The 13,112-nt window shown below is 44.3% G+C and overlaps 1 protein-coding gene across 1 annotated transcript; it reads right to left on the bottom strand.

The window, feature by feature from the left end:
- Positions 1–381: 381 nt before the first annotated feature.
- On the bottom strand, positions 382–6,159 carry IL36B (interleukin 36 beta). The gene is made up of 5 exons (XM_028122439.2): positions 6,083–6,159; positions 5,182–5,269; positions 4,518–4,625; positions 1,586–1,725; positions 382–792 (listed from the first exon to the last, which is right to left on the bottom strand). Exons 2-5 carry the CDS (start codon positions 5,195–5,197, stop codon positions 580–582), a joined length of 477 nt encoding a protein of 158 aa, XP_027978240.1. The 5' UTR covers positions 5,198–5,269; positions 6,083–6,159; the 3' UTR covers positions 382–579.
- Positions 6,160–13,112: the final 6,953 nt, after the last annotated feature.

The following is a 13,112-nucleotide window of genomic DNA, read 5'->3' as shown; positions in this document are numbered from 1 at the left end:
GATTCATCTTTGGTGGGGCACTTGGCTGGCTTAGTCGGAATAGCATGTGACTCTTGATCTCAGGGTCATGAGTTTGAGCCCTATGTGGGGTGTAGAGATTACTTAGATAGATAAAAACTTTAGATTAATTTGGGAACACACATCATAATATTTATAATAAACATGCAGAGAATTAACAGATAATACTCTTTTATTGATAGGGTTCTATGAACAAAAATGTTTGGAACTCACATCTCTAGGCCATAGGTCGTCAGAAGCAAAAGAGAGAGGTGTGTACAGGAAGCATTTTGGATGTTGATTTAACTGGACATGGCAGATAAGTGGATGGTGGGACGAGATCAGGAAAGAATAAAAAGTAACTCGGGTTTTACACTAGGATGATGTTCAGGGGAGACATGGTGCAGAAATGGATATCTAAAGGAAGAGGTGGTTTTGGGTGATGAGAATGAGGGGGACTACGGATGGGCATCAGTGCATGGAGGTCTCTCAAGATGATGACTTATTGTGTTTTGGAATGGAAGATTCTCTGACTGCTTGATCCTCTCTCCTGGAATCAGCCACCCACAGCCCAGGCTGAATTTAGTCCTGAGGATCTAAATAGAAGTTAGTGGTATAATTTTTGCCCCTCTCCTTGGTAAGAATGACAGGCTGACCTGCCATTTTGGAATTGGCTATGAACCAGTCCAGGTAGGAGACAGACTCAAAGGTGGAGGTGGAGCCCTCCCTACTATGGAAAAAGAGAAAGGGCTTCTGCGCTTTCTTCTCCTTGGACATATCCATGATCTTTTTCTCCTAGGATTAGGAAAAAGGCTCATTAGAGAGGATTACTGAGAGGAAGGGTCTAAATAACACAGCCCCGAGAGTGACTGCTTCCCCAAAGGGAGGGACAGAGGCCAGGGACACAGGCAGGTGAAAGGACACCAAGTGTCAAGACAGACAACCCGCTGGCTCCCAATAGCTTTGCTCCATCCCAGCATCCTATAACACCAGGTGTTTCTGATTCTCTGAGACAGCACTATCTTCCCTGAGAACAGAGACCAGCTTAAGTCTCTTCTGTGGGTGCTCCTGGTGGGCACCCATCTGCAGGTGTGGGCATCTCACAAGATTCCCAGCCTCCAAGTGGGTTGACATCTTACAGCGTTCATCATAACCAGAAGGGTTCGCTTCATAACTACAAATGCTACCTTCGGTACAGAGACCACAGGCATATAATCCACAAAATCCAGACTAAAAATCTCCCCCTGTCTCCTCTGCCACGCAGTGGCCTTTGCTTAAGTGGGAGCAGCCCAGCATCTTGGAGGACTTCTGGGAGGCAGTTAAAGAAAACTGATGATTAAGAAACCACCATTCCTTGGCCTTTTTGAAACATTCTCATGGGTGTACCCTCTAGCTTTCGGAGAATGCTCTTACGTTCAAATGAGTGTTACACCCATGCCCATTGACTTGGGGGTCAGCCAAGTCACATTTCCTTCCTTAAAGTGAACAATTCAGGATTGAAAAAATGTCATTTTTATTCAGCAATATGTTAAATGAAATAAAAAGTGCATCTCACAGTGCTTCTCTCATTAGCTGTACGATCACTCACCTTAAGCTGCAGAGTAGGCTGGCCCTGAATTTCTGCACAGAAGAGACAAAGATGGTTGCCCTTGATTCCCAAGTAAACTGGATTGCCTTTTCCTGCATCATGAAATTCTTTGTCTGTACATGTTGTTAAATCAAGACTGACTGGAAACACAAGGAAAAATGGAAACAGGTATCAGGTCCCAAGCAGCAGAAAGTCCAGTCCTTCTGGCCGAACATTACTCCTCCTAGCCAGGGGGGATGCTGAGCAGTCAGGAGTCCCTCAGAAGGCTCCTCCCATTCACCATGGAGCTGAGACCCTTCATCATTATCTGAAGCCCATTTTCACTCTCTTACTTAATATCAGAACCCCAGTTGTTACCAAGGCATATTGTGTCCCAAAAATAAAAATAAAAATTCCCTACCACATTTGCAGCTAAATTTGATCATACGCTGAAGTTGTAGCCCATTAGATAAATGTGGAAGTGTTGTGTGGGATTTCTAAGAATGTTCTTTAAAAGGAGTTGACTCAGCTGGGAGAAGCTCCTTATACCCTGTGTCTTCTTACTGCCAGCCTCAAATACTTGGTTGATGGTTGAGGAGAACTCGAGCTTGGTAAAGCAGAAAGCTAGAATCTTTGGACTATGGGGTTATCATGGAGCCACCACACTGGCCTCAGCCTGCCTGCTTAGCCTTCTTTTTCATGAGAAAGAAATAAACTTCTTAGTTAAGTCCCAGTTATGTGGGTTTTTTGTCACCATCAGCTGAATTTAATTCCCAACTAATTTAGCCCAGGAGCCTGGGTGTTCTGCTTCTATCCTTCTGCGCAGGGGGTTGAGAATTCTCCAGTCAACTCTCTTTATTGAATTCCCACTCAGGACAAGGCTGCATGTGGGCACCAGAGATTTAGCTGAGGATAAGACAGACATTGTCTTTGCCCCTGCAGAAAATGAGACCAAAATATGTAAGCAGAGAAATGACCAGAACCACAATAAATTGCAATGCCTGCTTTGGGGTAAGGGACCAAAGCCTGAGACAGTAGGAGACCAAATTTAGATAGAGAAATCAAGAAAGACCTCTCTGCAGAAGTGAAGTTCAAACCAAGACCTTAAAGTTAAGAGGAAACTAGTATATGAAAACATGGGAAAACATGGTGCTGGAGAGGGTCTGAAAGGAGAGTGTCACAGGGAAAGGATTGGTTAAGGCCGCTATGTGACTCTGAAAGAAGACCGGTGCCCCTGAGATCTCCCCACTAGCCCCCACCTCCCACCCCCAAGACACAAACACATGGGAATGATACTGTTCAATTAACATTGTTCAGAAGGTCACTCTTAATGTTTTGTAGAGAATGGATGAGAGGCTACACAAATGAAGGGTGAGGGAGGGCAGTGAGGAGGCAATGGCAGTGGCCCAGGTGAGAGATTATATTTTCTTAGAAATAAGGCATATTTTGCACAGAGACTCCTCAGTCTTTGCTGATGGATTGGACAGAGATTGAATCAAGGATGTCTCCTGCACTTCTGGCTCGAGGAAACAAGTGATGGTAATGCCACTAATAGAGATGGGGAAGACTAGGCTCATCAGCAGTTTTGAGAAGTCAGATCCATAATTCTGCTCGGGATAGATGAAGTTAAAGATGTCTGAGGGGACATCGAGAGGACATGGGTAAATTGTCCAGAGGGGACTTTTTGGTTGGAAGCATAAATGCCAGAGTGATAGAGATGATACATCAATCTAAGAGACCAACTCCCAATCACTTCAGTGGGGTTACATAATGATTGCAGACTGAGATCCGAGGATCCCCGGCATTTGGAGATTTTATAGAGAAAGTGGAGTCGGAAAGGAGAATGTCAAAGAGAAGCCAGTGAACCACAAGAGAATGTTCCTACAGAAGGAGAAGATGGGGGTGTTCAAGAAAGAAAGAGTTATCAATTATGCTGACTGCAGCTGAGGAACCAAACATTATGAGGACAGAGGAGCATATTTGGTGACCTTGGGAAGGGGAGCTTTAGAGAACAGTTCAGAAGTCAGGTTGTTTGGTGCAAGTGTGAGCAGGAGATGAAGTGGAAACAAGTTGTGTAGCCAGCTCTCCTATGAAGTTTGGCTATGACTAGTACATATCACTGTATGGAGATTGGCATACAGGGAAAAAAAGAGTGGTAGTAAGAGTGGAATGTGGGAATCAAGAGAAGGTGTTTAGTATTAAACTTAGACATATTATATTAGAGCATGTCTGTCAGTGATAGAAAGGATCCAGCCAACAGACAAAGGTGGACTATGCAGGGAAGAGAAGAATTAAATCAAACAGTCATTAAGCGTCTGCCTTCAGCTCAGGTCATGATCCCGGGGTCCTGGGATCAAGCCCCACATCGGGCTCCCTGCTCCTCAGGAAGCCTGCTTCTCCCTCTCCCACTCCCCCTGCTTATGTTCCCTCTCTTGCTGTGTCTCTCTCTGTCAAACAAATAAGTAAAATCTTTAATAAAAAAATTAAATCAAACATTGAAGTCCTAGCAAAAGGGAAAGAAGCTGAGACAGATTGATTTTTGCTAGGAGAAAGGAATATCCCCCATTATCAGAAGACAGGACACCAAATTAGGAAAGTGTGTAGGTTTGATAGTGAAAAGATGATCAAGTTTGATTCTGGGGACATAGGTAGTGATACGGTTGAAATTTAAAGGAGAGAAACTCCAAGGAAAAGGTCAACCACTGCTTAAGTGGATAATCTCTTCTTATCTGCAGACATTTTCTCTTGATAAGAAGAACTGCCAACCCCTCACATCCTCATCTCTAGGTGCAGGGTTTCCTCTGTGGAAGAGAGCCTTCTTGTCCTCCCTGTGGACATTGGGCTGCCGCCCAGAAGTAGGAGGGGCCCAAGGCCAGGCTCAAGCAAGCTCAGCCCCAACCCCCAGAAGCTGGTGTCCCTTTTAGAGGAAACAGTGGCTTTGATTGTCACTCACCAGGTCTGACATTTCTGCTAAAAGGAGTTGCTATTAATGAATTTTCTTTCAGGATCCACACCATTTGTTGAGAATCATAAACACCAAAGATTCTGGGACTATCTACCGCTGAGAGAAGACAGAAAACACAAAACATATATGAGGCTATTATAAACTTCAGGACCCTAGCTGCATCTTGGTAATAATGGTTTTTGAATCCTTGGGGGTAGGCTTACTGCTCTGAGAAAGAGTGGCTATAAGGAGAAAGGGAGAAGAAATAAGGCAGGAACTGGTTTGTGGATCAAAGCGTCTGTAAGGATCTACCTGCATTTATAGTCCCCAAAAGATTTTCGAGATTTGTCTTTTTTCTAGGGATATCAGTGACTTGTCTTTTTCTGATTGATAGTCTCTGGGTAGTAACAAAACCAAAAATATTCAAATTGGTCATCGATATGTTTCTTGTTTTTTTCTTTACCCTCTTTATTGAAATAAATAATAATTCTGAACATACATAATAAGAAAAGAGCTAAATGCTCTGAGATTTTCAAATGCAGGTTTTGCAATCTGCATATTTTAGCAAGAAATAAATGCATCTATAACTGAGTAAATGATAGGGGCCCGGTACTCTATTGTCTTTGGTGCAGGATGGAGATATTTCCAGGCTGGTTTGAAATTCACCACTCACATTGTGTGGTAGCCATGATGGTTTCAGAGCTTCCTGTGAAGAGGACAAGGTAGATCAGATAATAGAGAGGAGGTTGTCAGCAGCTGGTCTTGTGGGGGAAAGAAAGAAGAAAAACATGTCATCAATTTCTCACTGCCCCTCCTCCACCCTGGTATTTTGTGTAAAAATTCTTTTGAGAAAGCTGCCCCAAAATCCTGTCCCAAATACACATCTGAGACTAAGGATGGGGTTTTCCAAGGCCAGAAAACCCCAAATGGAAACTCCCATCTCTGTCCTGACTGGTTAGTCCTTGTTCTCCAGACTCTGATGGCCTTGGGATGCCCTCCATCCATCACATCTGTGATTGTTAGGAAGTTCCAGAGCATCACCTCAGGCACTGTTTTGTGCAACAAGTCTCCGGATTTAAAGGAAGGAATGGAGGGGAGACTGGGCATCTATCTCCATTCTAGCTTCCCATATGGCTGGTGAGTCACCACTCATCCGGACTTCAAGCTTGAACACCACTAAATAACTAGCAGCAAATCTGCCTCTATAACCCCGTCTTCACCCATTCTTCGTCCAAAGAGGCATCACTAGGATCTCTATTAGGTGTTTTGACTGTCAGGGGCCATCTGTCCCTGGGCTTCTGATTAGGGAACCAGGACAGTTCTCCAAGAAGGCCATAAACTCCCCATAGCGAGAGCCAGCTGTTCACATCCCTCCCCGCCTCAGGATCCTCACGGCCTGATTCAATAGTCATCACTGGACAGGGAGTAAGCAAATCACCACCTGTACTCTTGGAAGAAGCCTTAGCTTCTCCAGCACCCTGTGCCTTCCACCAAGGCCCCCCCAAGTCTCCCCAAGGCTAGACATAGAGCAGTGAAACAAGACTCCCCACAAATGGCTTCTGAGCTGAAGTTACCTTTGTCTAGGAGATGCTCTTGTCCATGGATCCAAAGTTAAGGTTCTATCTGCATCCAAGGGCTCTGGAAAGTTTTCTAGGACTCCTAGTTCTTTTACTGAAAAGACAGGAGAAACCAGAGACCCAGATGCAAGAGAAGATCAAAGGTCAATAGGCTTTGTGACTTCAGGCTGTACCTGTAATCTGTTATTATGGACTATGGCTTCCTCTGCACTCAGGTGCTCTGACTGACTCCAACAGGTCCCAAGCATTTTATCCACATGCGGAAGGAAGGAGGTTCTGCCTCACTTGGGCTGGGACTGCCTGACACTCAATATTTGCTGGTTCCTGGTGCCAGAGGATTCAGTGAGTCTTTATGTAAATATCAACCAAGCATCGCTATGACTTGTCTCTTCACCCTGAAAAAGTAGGGCATGCTAAGCCCTTAAGAGCAATGACCAGGAAATATAGTCATCAACATCGAGTTTGAGGAAAGAAATATTATGGGACTGCCCCAGGGCCCATGACTGGATTCTTTTGCCACAAAATGACATACTGGAATGTTATTACTAGGAGTGGAAGCCCCTAGTAGGTTTAAGATAGACTAAGGAAGGGGTGGGTTCCCTAAGACCTGTGTAACTTGCAACTATTCCTGGTCCAGTCACCATATTCTCTGCCAATCTCAGACCAGGTAAAAATGCCCCAGTGTATGCTTCTCCAGCTTTTCAGAGTCTGTTTGCATGCTGCTTCTCCACTCAAGGGAGCCTAACCTGGGCAAAGCCAGCTTTTGTGCACCCTGCCTATCACTGACTCTAGATCACTACCCTGGATTAGTGGGAAAGGGAGCCTGGCTCCCAGATGCTCCACTGCTCTGAGCTAGCAGACACACATTAGGTCTTACATAAAGGAAAGCTGAGGCAATGCTGTTGATACTCTGCCCCAATCCCTTCAGGCCAACTGAGTTCACTGTCACTGTGACAGTTCCCAGCACCTGTCAGCTTCATACCTCAAGGGTATTCATCTCAACGGCAACCTCAACCAATGGGAGAAAGGGCTCGTGGATAAATGTCCCAGCCTCCCCAGCTTCTGGTGGGACAATAGTAGGGTTTCTCAGGGAGAACCCACACTATGATAGTAGTTTAGTGTTCAAAAGCCAGAGACATGTGTTCAAAAACCAGAGACTTATATTCAAAAGATGTGTGTTCACAATTAGGCTTTGCAACTTTCAGACTTGTGTCCTTGGCAGAGTCTCTTCACATCTCTGATCCTCAAATGATTATTATATGAAATGCATTGTACCTTGTTAGATTATTGTGTGGGTTAAAGAAGAGTATGCAAAGCCCCCAGTACATGACAGCTTCCTGTAGCAACTGGCCTATTAAGTCTCCTAAGTCTGTCACCAGACCCCAGATCAGCCTATTTGTCTCTACCAGCCTTTTTGCTTTGACCACCAATAGATCATCCTAGCTCTTGACATTTCTACCTCATCAAATTACCTAACTACCTAACACCCTCATGTTCACACTGTATACAGTTCCAAGGGATTCCCACTGCACAGTGGGATGTGAAAGGTCATTATCATCTTGTCCTGGATAGCCCCATAACCAATCCTTCAGGAGTGTGGAATCATAAAGCACCCACACTTAAATGTGCAGTAGGTGTCTCTGACTCAAAACTAGGATTCAGAATCAATCTGTGGCTATGATGAGGAGTTGCCCTAGGTATCCATTAGCATGAGTTGATTTCCACACTCTAAGAAGAAAGTCTGGAGCCTATGGCATCACCCCCATGCTCCTTATGTAGGACCAGACCCACTTGGATATCTTGAGGAGAGAGATTCAATGTCCTGCCATAAGGTACAAAGAAGCAAATATTCAAGATACATTGGTATGGATGATGCATGCCAACTCATTCGGGACCAGAGCTAATAAGATGTGGATCCTTTCAGATTCATTATTTCATCCTATAAATACATGGAGCTCCATGTAGCCAGTGCCATTAGTTGAGGTGATGGGGGCTTTCATGATACCAGATAACCCAAGACCTCTACTTATGTCTCCCTAGTATGGAGGTGTATCCTTTACCACCAAGGTGGTGGATGATCCTGAGAAGGGACACTGGGTCAAATATGTGAAGGAAATTTCTCTCTCTGTAAGAACTCCATAGGAATAAAATCTAGAGATATAGCCCTCCTTCTCTCTTCAGGTAGCCAGAACTGGATCCAACTTGGGATTTCATTCCTTTATCCACCCATATCTATCCTTCACTACTTCACATCAAGGTCTAACATGTCACCTCAGTTCCATAAATCCTTCCCAACTTCTATAGCACAATTCCCATCATTCAATTTGGCTATTGTTCACATATTGCCAAGTTATTAAATGGAAGAGTCTTTGTTCTATATATCCTCAATATTCAGAGTGTGACCTGTGGACCAGTGTCATTCGCATCACCTGGAAGCTTGTCAGAAATGCAGAATCTCAGGGTTTATCCCAGACTTATGGAATCAGGATCTGAAATAAAGGAGCATTAAAACTACTGAACTATATGTTCTGTGCTGATATAACACACACACACACACACACACACACACACACACACACACGCCATACTCTAGTCACAGCAGCACAAAAAAAGAAAAAAAAGGTCAAGACTCAGGAGCCGCCTATGACTGGAGGGGGGACAAGCAAACCAGATCTAGACCCACGCTCACCTTTCCCCAATCTCTGGAACCCATGAAGTGGGCTGTCTTGGCACTGAACAAAGTGGGGGAGGGAAAGATATAAAGAAAAGAAGTAATTTCTGGAAGGCTATGGCTGTGGACAGGCCCTCTGGAGGATTTCCACTTTGAGTACTCACAGCTTGATTGAGCCAGGAACTCTCAAATTGGTTTAATGTAGACCAAACACTTTCCACCAGAAACAAAGAGAAAGCCTCTCTAGAGGAGGGCAGAGCCACTTAAATAATTTTACAAAGACAACAAGCCACAAGGAGTTGAAGATTACTAGGTATACAAGTAAACAAGATCACAAGAACAAGAACCAAAAAAATAAACAAAGCAAGATAGCAGAAACATACACAGACATCAGATTCTGTAATTATTATACAGAGAGCATAAAACAACTATCCTAACCATATTTAAGAAGCAAATGACAAACATGGATATATTTTTCTAGAACAGCAAACTATGAAGTGTGGCAGATTTGGAAGAGTTAAACAGCATCTCTAGAATTATATAACACAATAAATAAAATGACATAAACCAAAATTTGTATTTCGCAACAGACAGCACACAGCAGAAGGAAGAATTAGAGAGTACCACTGATGGTATAGGAATTTCTAGCACTCAGTGCCTCCCAGAAATGTCAATTTGAACTATTATCCATACATAAAAATACTTCCACAAGAGCTAAGAATTCCAGGTGAGGGATGACAGCACCTGGGTAGAACACAGAAATAAGAAAAGATGCACTGAAAAAAGGATAGGAAGCATAGTTTCACATTACTCCCATTGCCCAATCCCCCAACCAAGCCAAGGTAGAGACATCCAACTCATGGGAGGAGAGTGAAGTAAGGAACTGACTTCACAGTGGATTCTACCACCAGCCCACACCAGCACCAGACTGACTCCTGTGGCCTGAGGCTCTGGGCCTATCCCAGCACCAGGCCAGTTCCCATGGCCCCAGACCTCTGGTGGGCTCCAACAACCAGGCTACCAGTCCACCCAAGCACTGGGCAGACCCCCACAAACCCAGGCTCCAGAGAGCCTCCTGCTAATCCAGATTCCTGGCCCTCCCTAGCATCAGGCTGACTCTCATGGCCCTAGGCTACCAGCCTGCCCCAGCACCCAGGGCAGCCTTCACAAATCTAGACTCCAGATAAGCTCCCATGAATGAGGTTCCTGGCCTGCCCCAGTTCCAAGCTGGTACCATTGGCCCCAAGGTTCAGGCAGTCTCCCGTGGATCTAGGCCCCCAGGCTGCCCTAGCACCAGGACAGACCCCATGGCCTCAGGCTCTAGACAGGTTACACCCATAAACTTAGGCTCTGGGTGGGCTCCCATGGGTGCAGGCTACCAGCCCACCCCAGCACCAGGCTGGTCCCTAGAGACCCAGTCTCCAGACTAACTCCCATGGCTCCAGCCTCCAGGCTAGCCCCCATGGATCCAAACTCCAGAGTGGCCCTCATGGCCCCCGAAGCTACAGGTTCAGGCTTGCCCAATTGCTAGGGTGGCCTCCATAGTCCCGGCTTCCAGGCCAGCTCCCATGAACCCAGGCTCCAGGGCCACCCCACCATCAGGCCAGCCCCTGTGGACCCAGACGTCAGGCCCATCTACACAGACCCCAGTCCCAGGCCTACCACCAGAGACAGGCACTGGGCCTGTGAACCCAGTGAACCCAGACACAGACTAGCCCCTTATGGACCTAAGTACCAGGTCTGCTCAATTGTTGACCCAGGCAACAGACATGCCTATGAGAACTTCAGCAGCAAGCCCACCCAGAATCTCTGGACAAGCTGACTGGCAAAGGGCTTTCCCTTCCAAAGCCAGCCTACAAAAACTGAAAGAAGTGCCTACTTCCTTAAATGCACAGACATCAATAAAGGTCACAAGGATCACAAATCAAGAAAACACAACACCACTAAAGAAAACTAATAAAACTCCAATGACTGACCCTAAAGAAATGGAGATAAATAAACTGTCTGACAAAGAACCCTGAATAATCCTTTTAGAGAAATTCAGTGAACAACAAGAACACACAAGTAGACAACAAACAAAACATGTATCAAATAACCACCTTACTTTGTACACATTAAACTTATACAATGTTATATGTCAATTATACCTCAATAAATCTGGAAACAAAAAAAAAAGTAAGAGAGAATTGATTAACTTGGAAATAAATGAGAAGAAATATAAATTATAGCACAGACACAAGAATGATGGAAAATACAGAAAAGGGTGGAAGAGATGTGGGGAATAAAGTGAGAAAGCTTATGACATTTATTGGAGTCCCAAAAGGAAAGATAAAGTAGGGCAGAGGCACTATTTGAAGAAAGAAGCGCTAGCAATTCCTCAAACTGACTGGTGAAGACACAAATTCACAGATTTAAGAAACACAATAAATTCCAAGTAAATAAAAAGAAATCCATATCAGACTGAAATTGCATAGAATCTAAGACAAAGATAAGCTAGTAAGAGCAACAGATAATAAAAAGGCACTATCTTCAAGGAAGCAAAAGACTGACAACTAACTTCTTAATAACAACAGTGGCAGTCAGAAGACAGTAGAATGATATCTCAAACATGGAAAGAAAAAACTTGCAATGGAATTCCACACTCTGCAAAATTTCTTTCCAGATTAAAGGCAAATCAAAAACAGTCTCAGATAATTTAAAGCTCATCATGTGGAAAGACTCACTTTGGGGAATAATAAAGGAGGGGCATCAAGGAGAGAATTCTCTATAGCAGAGAATTTTTTTAAAGATTTTATTTATTTATGGAGTGCCTGGGTGGCTCAGTCGTTAAGCATATGCCTTACGCTCAGGTCATGATCCCAGGGTCTTGGGATCAAGCCCCACATCAGGCTCCCTGCTCCGCGGGAAGCCTGCTTCTCCCTCTCCCACTCCCCCTGCTTGTGTTCCCTCTTTCACTGTGTCTCTGTCAAATAAATAAATAAAAATCTTTAAAAAAAGATTTTATTTATTTATTTGAGAGAGAGAGTGAGTGAGAGAGAGAGCACAAGCAAGGGGAAGGGAAGAAGCAGACTTCCTGCTGAGCAGGGAGCCTGATATGGGACTTGATCCCAGGACCCTGTCATCATGACCTGAGCCCAAGGCAGACACTTAACCAACTGAGCCACCTGCTGCCCTCTATAGCAGAGAATTCTATGCTTTTTTTTGGAAATAGCTCTTTGTGTGTTAGTGAGCCCTCATGGAGAAACACATATATGAGGCACTAAGTGACCATTCATCCCAAACTGCCCATTTTGATTTGAATTATGTCAGACTACCAAGCAATAAAGTTAGACACATGCCCAGCAGCCATTCACTCTCAATCCAGAATTGAATTCAAGCAGAACTAGAGGGTACATGTAAGCTATATGAGCAGGTAATGCAGACCCCTATGTCACCCAGCACAATTGTACAAATGCCCTTCCCCTAGCTTGCATTTGCAGTTGTATGGAGGGTCGCCCTATAGCCAGTTGAATGAGGAGAAAAAAGCCCAAGTATTGTTTACAAATGGGTCAGCTGACTATGGTCTAAAAGGCAAAAATGGATTGCAGCTATTTTACAACCACACTTGGCAGTGCCTTGAAAAATAGTGAAGAGAGGAAATAATTCAATGGGAATAGCTGGGAGTAATACTACTAGTCATTCACTTGGTATTGTCCCAAAGGAACAATACACACAGATTCCTGGGCAGTAGTCAATGAGTGGCTTGCTGATCAGAAGACTGAAAGATAAGGAGATAGGGAGTAAAGACATGTGGATGGACATACGGGAGTGGACATAAATGTGAAGATGTTTGTATTATATAATACAATGTTAATGCCCACCAGAAAGCATCAACCACAGAAGAGTCACTGGATACCCAAGCAAATAAAACCACTCTGCTAGTTGACATTAGCCAACTACCCTAAAACAGACATGACGGGCATATGAACAGTGGGAGTGCATTCTATTCCTTAAGGCCCTTAGTAAAATAATGATTCTTAGACCCTGCTCTAAACCTACTAAGTTGGAATTTTGAGGTGAATGGGTTTTAATTTACTAGGTCCAGAGTGAGCCCAAACATCTGCGCTTTTAGTTCAGACCCCAGATGCTTCTGATATTGTTTCAAGTTTGAGAAATACAGATACACAATATATTTCAGCACTGACACCATTACATAACAATGTTTAGGTGGCCAGGAGTGTTCCGCCCTAGGTTGGGTCATCTGCTGATACACTACTAGGTAAGGATAGCCCCTATGATGGGAACGAGGTGGCTCAAACGTTGCTCTGCTGTCTTGCTCTGGGTAATTGTTGCTGATTTCTCACACAGTGTTTTATA

This window comes from Eumetopias jubatus, unplaced genomic scaffold (genome assembly GCF_037043125.1).
Source record: "Eumetopias jubatus isolate StellerSeaLion01/CBP00866 unplaced genomic scaffold, mEumJub1_p1.0 scaffold_9, whole genome shotgun sequence".
NCBI classification, from domain to species: Eukaryota; Metazoa; Chordata; class Mammalia; order Carnivora; family Otariidae; genus Eumetopias; species Eumetopias jubatus.
The sequence above is the reverse complement of the archived record's forward strand: the minus strand, read 5'-3'. Positions and strand labels throughout refer to the sequence as shown.